The following is a 10,366-nucleotide window of genomic DNA, read 5'->3' as shown; positions in this document are numbered from 1 at the left end:
CCTGCCTTCGGAGGCTGTGATCTCTTTCTCCCCCTACCCTTGAAGAGATCGTGGCAGGGTCTAAGGACGGACCGTTAAACGGATAATAAGCGCCAAAGACTAACATGACCAACATGGTGCTGCCATTTGCCGCGGTTGTCATGCCATTGAGGCGCTCCAGAAGAGTCCAGACGCGTTGTTGAAAGTATAAGTGCTTTTTCACTTCTCCGGATACAAATCTATCCGTGAGTTGGTGCCATTTAGTTTCCATTTCTTTAACACCATGAGTAGGGTTGATTACAGCTGGACATGGATCTTTGCCATGTTGTATGATGAGTAGTCTCTTCCGTTTGTCCTTGTGGTGTGTATTGTGTGAGACCTGAGCATATTGTAGTATAGTCCGAACCCTGGTAGTTGCAACGTATGTCACATTGTCATGTGTATGGGCTGCACCCGGGCAAGCACTCTTACGATCGTCGAGAGATGCGATTGACTGCTCGATCGTCCAGGTAGTCGGTGGACTTGGTGTAAATCATGAGCCACGGTAACCTAAACATTATAGCGACAGCAGTCTGATAATGAATGTCAGCAGACAAGCCTGTGGTGCAGCTGAAAACGACACTCTTGCCCAACGCCATAGCTAGACATATCTGTAACGCTGTGCTACTTCGTAAATTCACCTGCTGGTAGGGTACGTGGAAACATAACCTTCATATTTCATCATCAAAGGCTACCTGTTGTTATAATCAAGTCTTAATATGGACAAAGCCTCGCAGGTGGCCGTAAAAAGGCTTGTCGATTCCGTGACGTCTAAGTAAACCCTGTTGTACATTCTCCCTTCACCAGCTGTTTAATCCTTCTTCAAGGGCAAGAATGTCTCCTCAATACCATCCGCAGTGATAATGAGCATTTGAAGGTTGTCACCAACTTCGATGTGTCGCTCAACTGCACCATCAAAGGCATCCTTGACGACAGTCTCGACCTCTGTTCGTGTCAAAGGACGTCGCTCTCTCTCCTTCAACTCGTGGCCCTCTCCGCTTCCAGGAATGTACTGGTTCTTGAAGTTGACCTGGTTGTCGAGGAAAGGCATGATCAAACTGCCCGCAGCACCGCCTGCACGGCACTGCTCTCGCTCGTAGCTTCCTACGGGATCATACGAGTATACAGCACCCTTACCCTCCTCATCCAAACCGCCGAGCATCGCATGCGAGTAGTATGGGAAGAATCTCTTGCCGTAAAGAACTGTGGAGAGTCGCTTTGCGCAGGCGTTGACAGACATGGGCTTGCCGTGGCGGTAACGGTAGATCTTGCAGATGGTGTCGAGGTGGTCGCGGAGAGCTTCGCCATCGGCAGCGAAGCCAACAACTGATAGGACTAGTGTGGCATCCTCCTGAGAAGCAGTTGTGCCGCCAATTCGGAACACCTTGGGAGACATGCGAGAGTTGATGCTGTAACCGCTGGTGTGGCGGGTATCACCAGCCATGATGGTGAAATCGGCGCCAGCAATGGCCAGAGTCGAGCCACCATTGTCGGTGTATCTTGTTTGAGTTAGCTAAGAAGCCTATGTATGCCCAAAGGAGGTGTCTCACGGGTTGAATCGATGTTCTCGAAACTCTCCGTTGTTGGTCTTGGGAGCCTCGGAGAACGAGTAATTGGGCGCGTTCATCAAGGGGTTTTGGCTAAACATGGCAGCCATGGTTGCGGATTATGTTGTAAGTATTATGGTCGCACAAGAAGAATGGTTATTTTCGATGGGCAGGGCGGAACGAGGTCGATTTCGGTGGTTGATGATGTTGAGGTTGATGCTGCCTTGTCACTGACGATTGAGCTGAGGTTGAGACGCACGCGTCAAGCTTGCAGCCTTGCCCGCTTAACCTGTAGAGCTGGGGTAGCTCCGATGACTAAGCTAGAGCTTGACAGGGGTTCACCTCCTAAGTTCACCTAACAACCATCGTCATTTACAAAGTCACATCTAAGACACAAATTTATTGACATTGCTCTCTGAGCTTGTTATTTTTCTCCTGTGCTTTGAAGCGGCTGCACTGCCTGCGCTTAAATCATGACAGGCGACATTCGCTCCAAGGCCCTTCAGAAGATAGCTTCGCTATCCGCGACTAGCTCCACGACATCCTTTGACCGATCCGATCTCGACCGATTATGTAGAGCCTGTCACGCTGGTGCGAAGAGCAAGGACTATGTCAATGGAAGTCAGAATAGAGGTTCTTTGGGTCGGGTGCCTATGGTAGGTTCTTGAGGGATTTTGCAGATTTTATAGCAGAGAATTGACACTTGCAGTCCATCCGCGAATTCGAGGTCCTAATCGCATTGTGTAAAACGGCACCCAAGATCAAGTCGAGCCAGAGCGCGCAGAGGCTCTCCTACCAACTGTTTCCGTACATCCTCGAAGCACACATCCAAGTGTTCGTCCCGTCGCCCTTCTTTCGAAAGATCGATCCATCCCCTACCGAAGCTTTGGCCTTTCATGTAACAGGGGCTCTTCTGGCACTTGGCATCAACTACGATGAGCTCCAAGAAAACGTTATTGATAAAATCTGGTCTTTTGTGAACTCATGTAGACGAGCCACGGAGAGCATCATCTCCCCCCAAGCGGGAGACCCCGAGAACCCACACCTAGAAGACGCTGTTCGAACTGTAACAATCGCCGTGGCTTTGCTTGGATTTCTCGATGCAGCTGCGGCACAAGCTGATTTCTGGAGAGCTGGTGGTCGACTGGCGTTGGTCAAGAAGATTAGAGAGCTTCTTTCTGAGCCATTCCTTATTGCAGTTGAAACCGCACTTTCCACCATTCGCAACTGCCATAGCCAGGACCGTGAGGTGAAGGAATGGAAGAGATATCTGCGCCACTATGCCTCATCTGGCCGACCCCTGGGAGCTATGCTCTTGCACAAGAGTTTCGCCCAGCTTGTTGTTTCTAGTACTTCTCTGATGGTGAAGGGCCCTGTTTCTTTGCGAGAGTCTCATGTGCTTGATATCTACATTTCGCAGGGCGAGAGTTTGCGCAGTGTTGCTTCATCTGCTCGAGAGGCGGATTTTAAGACTATTGAGGACTATGCGGCTTTGGCGGTTGAGGAGATTCAGTACATCGAAGGTGGCGCGGACTTCATTCGCATGGGATCGCCTGATCAGCAGAGTCTCGCGTACGCTGTCAAGGCTGCAGCTCTTATCTCCTACTTGAATTGTGCTCTGCTCAACGAAGATGCCGCCGATTCGGAGATTCTCATGAACTGGTTGCAGGAAACCTTGGATGACTCTGTCCAGATGGCTGATCCAACTCTTGCCTCTGTGACGCTCCGATGTTTGGCCTTGATCTGCCAGATTTCGCCATCCTTTTCGTCCAATGTCAGCCGCATCTTGCCCAGATTCATTGTCCAGGACGCGCCTCAAAAGAACATTGTCACTATCGCTTCCAGCAGCCTGGCATATGCTCTGAAAATGCTTTCCAAAGATGCTGTCATCGGTACGCTCTACACATTGGGTAACGTTCTCAGTCCCGGATCAGACCAGGGATTTGTGAACGACCAGATCGATGGGGCTTCGAGTGAAACTGGATTGAATCCCATATACACCAGACGCCAGTCCATCGGAAGCTCCATCTCCCTTCAGCTGCATGATGAGGAGGAGACTGCAATCGTCTCAGGCAATGTTGTGCAGACCATTTGCGAAATTTCTGCCGCGTTCAAGGACGAGAAGATCACTGCCTTGGCTCAATCGATGCTTCAGCAGAAGCTTGAAAAGGTCAACACAGGCGTTGATGCTCGAATCATTAGTGGAGCCGCCGCCCTGGCTCTTGAGGGTGGCCAGCTTGAGTTCCGTTCACTACTGAAGTTGTTCAGCAAATTATGCCATACCGGAGTTGTCGATAACCAATTGTTTCTACTTGAAGCCGTATGTCCACCCGCCCCCTATGTTGACTCATGTACTGACTAGTGTAGGTGAGAAATGCTCGCACCTTCATATCTGCCAACTTGCGACGCGATTCCCAGCTGTTCAACATCTACTTTGAGCACTTGCTTGACAACATCATCGGACTTGGCGATGTTCATTCTTCTGGACATACTAAAGAATCTGATGTGCAAATGGCCGCCAAGGAAATTGCTGAGCTCCTACCACCCCTGGCAACTTTCATGTCCAGCAACGATTTTGCTTCCAATCCCATCACTGATGACGAAACTTATTCTCTACTTCGAGATGCTTGGTTTAATATCGTTGTCCATGGCTTTGCCACCAATACGGATCGTGGAAAGCAGTACTTGAGAGAGTTGCGGTTGATTGCGATTCACTCTCCACCCCTGGTGGCCGAGCAGCGAGGTGAACAGGTCGAAAGTGACATTGAACTCAATACCGTTCTACGACGGGGCATGAGCAATGACAGGGAATCTATGCAGAAGAAGCTCCTTAGCGACCTCGTACCCTCGAAGGCTAATGAAATCAAGAGTCTCAGCTATCGCAAGGTGATATTCCTGCAGGCTGCTTATCTCATGGAAGTTCTTCGAGCCGACTCGGGTGATTGCACCAAGGTTTTATCTTACTTCCTGGAGCCGAGCATGGCCAGGGGTGATGTTAGCAGCGCTATGGAAGGTGTTGCTGCTGCTGTAATGGATAAATATATCCAGAAGACTCAAACTGGCGTGGATCCCACCTTTTCTGCCCAGTACGCCGCCGAACAATTGGCGGCCATCTTCTGCAGCTGCTGCCATCGCATTGAGCGAGTTCAACAGGCTGCTTTTGTCTGCGCAGACCGTATTCTTCGCGACATCCCCTCGGCCCTTTGTCATCGGTCATCACTCTTTGCCTTGATCGAGCTACTCTCTCTAATGTGGACTAGCTGCTTGGAAGCAGAGACAGATGTTTACGCTCCCCGATCAACATTCACATCGGAGCTTGGTGGTGTGACTGTACAACTTTCAGACGATTACGACTTCCGAAGACAGACGGTAGACACTCTCAACCGTAAGGCGAGGGTATGGGTGAATACCGCTATCAACATTTCTCCTCTCGATGTAAAGGGTATTTTGCAGACCTACCTCTCTGAATTCAGTGATGAGGGAGCGTACGGTCATGTGTCTCTGGGAAGATCATTCGCTCTCGAGCTCGGATCAATCATTCCGTTAACAGACAACCGTCTGCAATCTATGGATAAAATTGGCAACTCAAGTGTCAACACAGCATCTGCCTTTGTTGCGCAGTACACAACTCGTCAAGAGTATCGGTATGGCGAGACGCTTCCTGATCGTGGTACAGAGCTTATGAGCTTCATGAGTCACAACCGCCGCATGTCATTTGCGCAGTCATCCGTGAAGGAGAGTGCTAGTGCCACTACTGCGCTGGCTCATATTGAGGCTAGGATTCTTAGCAAGAAAAGCACATCCACTACCGAGGTCCGGGATATCCTCCGCAGAGCAGCAGCTCTTCTTTGCCGCACGGACAAGGATGAAGCCGCTGTTGCTCACCATCTCGTGAGCATTCCGTTTGCTCTTTTCACTAAGCAGTCTATGAATCTTGGTGTCTCTCTGTGGCTTGGAGTTATAAATGAGAACCCCAGACAGGAGTCGAGGCTTCTGAACGAGATTGTTCAGCAGTGGGAGTTCACTCTTGGCCGAAAGGTCGGCCTTTTCAGTCCGACTTTGAACCATATTGATCCATTCTTCCTGAAGGAAGAGTTCGCCCCCAGCGAGTTGGAAGCTTTGGCCAAGAAGAAGCAGATTGTGCACGACATCCTCTCGCCCCATACTCGATTGCTGCAGTTCTTCGCCAGCCACTACAACGCTACTAGGCTTGGTAGCCCCGACATTCAGAGAGTATTCCTCCGAATGCTGGACCTTACGCTCGAGGCCATGAAGCAATCTGCAACTCATCCAATGGCCCGCGAGATCCGATTCCAGATTATTCTGTTCGCTCTGCGTGTCCTACGATCCAGCACTACTCTAAAACCTGTAGCACAGTGGAGACTCAAGGAGCGAATCCTTACGGCTGGTCTGTCTTGGTTCAAGTCTTCGCCCAAGTGGTCTTTTGGAAGCAACCTGCTACAGATGAAGACTGAGATTCGTCTTATCTCCGACGTCCTTGCCGCCTTACAGCTCGTCTCCCCCATTGGGGCTCAGACTGTTGGCAACGTTAAGTCTCTACAGTCTAAGGAGCAACTTCTCGACCTTCTTCTCCGGAATGAACAAACTCGTTTGATTGTCTGGGTCAATCCACTCAACACTCCTGGCAATCAGGCGTTGGCGCCACCAGCAGGCAAGACACCAACTGAAGCCGCCCTTCTACCACTTATACGCACAGCTTGGTGGCAAGATCCCGCCATTGCAATTGAATTGGCGACCCGGTTCCCTTTCCCTCGCCTGCAGCGTGACATCAGATTCCTGCTTCTTACCATGCCTGAAAAGGCTATCTTTAGCCCCGAGGCCCTGAGCTTAATTTTTGGAGGAGCCCTTCCTGACGACGTTGGTGCTCAGCAGCTCAAGGTATGTCTTGTGTATCGATTGATCTTTGCATTGCTAACATTCGGCAGTATCTGTTGTATTGGGAGCCTGTAAACCCTGTGACTTCTGTAACCATGTTCCTGCCAGCCTACCAGTATCATCCTTTCATCATCCAATACGCCATGCGTTCCTTGGAGAGTCATTCTGTGGACGTGACCTTCTTCTACGTCCCCCAAATTGTTCAATCTCTCCGCTATGACAGCCTTGGATACGTCAAACGATATATTCTGGAAACAGCCCAATTCTCTCAACTGTTCGCTCATCAGATTATCTGGAACATGAAGGCCAACTCGTACAAGGACGATGATGCACAGATCCCGGATGAGATCAAACCTACTCTTGATACGGTTATGACCCAGATGGTTGACGAATTTGCGACAGAGGACCGCGACTTCTACGAAAGAGAGTTCGCCTTCTTTGACGAAGTCACAGACATTTCTGGTAAGCTCAAGCCTTATATCAAGAAGAGCAAGCCAGAGAAGAAGCAAAAGATTGAAGAAGAGCTGCGCAAAATCAAGGTCGAAGTCGGTGTCTATCTCCCTAGTAACCCTGATGGCGTTGTCATTGGCATTGATCGCAAGTCTGGAAAGCCCCTGCAGAGTCACGCAAAGGCGCCATACATGGCCACGTTCCGTATCCAAAAGAACAAGGGCGGCGTGTCTGAGGTGGACGAGATGATGGATGAGAAAGATGGAGGAGAGCATGGAACTCCTGAGAAGACGATCGAGGTCTGGCAGTCGGCCATTTTCAAGGTCGGAGATGACTGTCGACAGGATGTGTTGGCGTTGCAGATGATTGCTGCATTCCGAGGAATCTTCCACGATGTCGGACTTGACGTCTACGTCTTTCCTTACCGAGTCACCGCCACAGCTCCTGGTTGTGGTGTTATCGACGTACTCCCCAACTCGATCTCGCGAGATATGCTTGGCCGTGAAGCTGTCAACGGTCTGTACGACTACTTCATCTCCAAGTACGGAAACGAGAACTCTCTTCGTTTCCAACGTGCCCGCAGCAACTTTGTCAAATCGATGGCTGCATACTCAGTCATTTCCTACCTGCTGCAATTCAAGGATCGACACAACGGTAACATCATGATCGACGACGCTGGCCACATCCTGCACATCGATTTTGGTTTCTGTTTCGATATCGCTCCTGGAGGCATCAAGTTTGAGCGTGCTCCTTTCAAACTCACAACTGAAATGGTGGCTGTCATGGGCGGCTCAATGGAGCATCAGAGCTTCAAGGCGTTCGAAGAACTCTGTGTAAAGGCTTTCCTCGCTAGTCGTCAGTACTGCGAAAAGCTTAGCCAGATCGTCTGGCTCATGATGGATAGTGGTCTCCCTTGCTTCAAGCCTGAGAGTGTCAAGCACTTCCGCGAACGTTTTGTTCTAGACAAGAGCGAGCGTGATGCCGCCAACTTCATGAAGCATCTTATCAAGACTAGTTACTCGAGCCACAGCACAGGTATCTATGATCAGTTCCAATTGCTGACAAACGGCATTCCTTATTAGGGGAGAAATAAAAGGAGGGTCTTTAGTGTGTGGTTTGAATTTTTTTTTAATTCCAGCATTTGTCAAGTTTTGTTTCCTACTCTTCCAGGAGGTATGGTTGCAGTCCAACACCTGCGTCCGTAATTCTATAGTAATTAGCTTAGCCAAGCTTGTTTGATAATATACGTTTTACAGCCAATCCTTCCAATATCAAGGCACTACGATAGTGTGCGTGACGGACTTGATGTCATTTGTTGGGACATGAACTTGTAAATTTCTCGATCCTCAATATGCATGGGAGTGAAAATTCTGGCAATTGAGCGCCTTCGCTCTTGTTTGTAGACAAGTGACTCATCTGGTCCCCGCTTGCCATTGACATCCAAACTCAGCTTTATTTCGGCTTGGCGGCAGATCCCTTTAGCATATGAGTTGGAGCGTTGTAGCTTGTGTAGTCGACGTGGACGAAAGCTCTGTCCACGATGGGCACAGACTCGAGGAAGTATGTGAGTACCTCACTAAGGTCGTGACTATCCTTGAGCGGTGTCGCAGCGGAGAGCACAATGTCGACCTCAACAAAGAGCTTGTCACCAGCGTGGTATGCGCGCAAGTTCTGAATTTGGCGAATGGCTGTAGCGAAGCGCATTGTCAGGTAGAGCAGGAGGTTGCGCTCATCGGGCTGTGCTGAGAAACCCGACAAGTTACGAACGTGGTGCGCCGATGTCTGACTCCAGTTGAAGATAACGACTGCAGAGAGGAACAAGCCACCGAAAGCGTCGAGCCACCAGATTCGTCCGTAGAAACCAACTGCAGGCGAGAAAGCAACGGTCAATGAGGGTTCAGTTTCATTTCGCATGTTTTGTCCACTTACTAATGGGGAACAGGATGGAACCAGCATTGAAAATAACATCCGTTTTGGCATCTTCGGCCCTGCGATTTGGTTAGATATGTCTTTTCAGCGAAGCTGAAGTTGAACTTACAGTGCTCTGACACTCGAATTCTTGACGAGACGACACCAGATCCAGCAGGCACCCTTGATGACAATGGTAGAAACCATGATTGCGATAGCGGGGACGCCCAACTCAAGAATAGGATGTTCAGGGCTCATGAGGCGCTGAATACATTCGAGCCCGACCTGGCAGAATGAGGTGATCATGATGATGGAAAAGACAAGGACCCCAAGAGGTTCAAGCCTACGCCAATGTTAGCTTACTTTCGCCCCTATGTTTGGCGGAAACTGCAACTTACTTGCGACGACCAACAGGATAACTATACTGGTCGTGATGACTAGAAGAGATGAGACGCGTAGTAACCCATACAATGACGGTACTGAGGAAGTCCAACACGGCATCTACCAAACTAGCAAGAACCGACATAGAGGGAACAGACATGATAACAACAAGTTTTCCGGCAAGAAGAACAGCGTTGGCAATGAAATTGACCCAGATGGCCAATGTGACAATGGGATCGTCGCTGTCGATTTCAGCATCCTCAAGCCATGGCAGGATAGGCTTAGGGCCATTGTCGTCGTCCTTGCTGGGAGGTCGTGGGGACTGTGCCACTTGCTCATCTTCTTCGTCGTCGTCGTGATCCTGGCGCTGGAGCAAAGGCAGGTTCTCAGAAGATCGGAAGATATCCTGAGGCGTGCGGGTAGCAGGAAGCTTTGTGGTGGAGCTGCTGTGCTTGACGCTGATAGCGCCATATGATCCTGGTGTAATGGACGCAGGAGTCGAAGTATTGAGAGGCGTTGTCTCGGATGTGCTGGTCGAGGGCTCCTCGTTGATGGTATCTGGGACATCGACTGGTCGGAAAGCAGATGCATCGAGCTCTGCTTGGTACTCGTTTAGAAGATCGTGAGGGATCGCCGAGTCGAGAAGAGCATCGATGTACAGATATTGCTGAATCAAATCGTTTGTTCTCTCATAGTACTCACGCCTGACGGGCTTGGTTAGTATATGCGCATGGCGCGCTTATAATGATGGGATTGTGGACTTACAAGTGCTTGGGCATTGAAGCCAGCTCCTCCTCGGGTCTCCAGTACTGCTCCCAGCGGTATCTAGGATTGCTTCGGCCAATTAGTTTGGCGCTGCGGTTTTGGGGACCGTGGAGCAGCTGGGTTAGACGGCGCTCATCGGCAAGCAATCTGCCAAGCTCATCGTTGTCGTGGCGGATCAAGCCAGCTTCCTCATCGTCGCCCATCCAGAATGCGGCAGAATGCGCAGGGAGTGAGCTGCTCAAGCTCTGCATGCTTTGTTGAGAACGACTGCGGATCAATGACTGGAGATGACCACTGCGCGTGCCGAGAGGGTTGTGGCTATCATCGTTGGAGAGAAAGGAAGGGCGGCGAAACTGAGCATGGCTGCCGTGCTTTGAAGAGGGAGTATTGGGAGAACTCAT

The 10,366-nt window shown here is 50.2% G+C and overlaps 3 protein-coding genes across 3 annotated transcripts; 1 reads left to right on the top strand and 2 right to left on the bottom strand.

Moving 5' to 3' along the window:
* Positions 1-829: 829 nt before the first annotated feature.
* Positions 830-1,675, bottom strand: FIESC28_02669 (uncharacterized protein; the record flags this gene model as incomplete). Its single annotated transcript, XM_031156818.1, has 2 exons — positions 830-1,517; positions 1,569-1,675. 2 exons carry the CDS (start codon positions 1,673-1,675, stop codon positions 830-832), a joined length of 795 nt encoding a protein of 264 aa, XP_031019149.1.
* Positions 1,676-2,038: 363 nt separating this feature from the next.
* FIESC28_02668 (uncharacterized protein) lies at positions 2,039-7,993 on the top strand (the record flags this gene model as incomplete). The annotated part of the gene is made up of 4 exons (XM_031156817.1): positions 2,039-2,221; positions 2,275-3,885; positions 3,933-6,464; positions 6,512-7,993. 4 exons carry the CDS (start codon positions 2,039-2,041, stop codon positions 7,991-7,993), a joined length of 5,808 nt encoding a protein of 1,935 aa, XP_031019148.1.
* A 370-nt stretch (positions 7,994-8,363) lies between these two features.
* Positions 8,364-10,366, bottom strand: FIESC28_02667 (uncharacterized protein; the record flags this gene model as incomplete). The annotated part of the gene is made up of 5 exons (XM_031156816.1): positions 8,364-8,776; positions 8,841-8,899; positions 8,950-9,162; positions 9,218-9,904; positions 9,966-10,366. The coding sequence occupies 5 exons, from the start codon at positions 10,364-10,366 to the stop codon at positions 8,364-8,366; spliced, it is 1,773 nt and encodes a 590-aa protein (XP_031019147.1).

This window comes from Fusarium coffeatum (assembly GCF_003316985.1).
Source record: "Fusarium coffeatum strain FIESC_28 chromosome Unknown BRIP53273_contig_58, whole genome shotgun sequence".
NCBI lineage: Eukaryota > Fungi > Ascomycota > Sordariomycetes > Hypocreales > Nectriaceae > Fusarium > Fusarium coffeatum.
The sequence above is the reverse complement of the archived record's forward strand: the minus strand, read 5'-3'. Positions and strand labels throughout refer to the sequence as shown.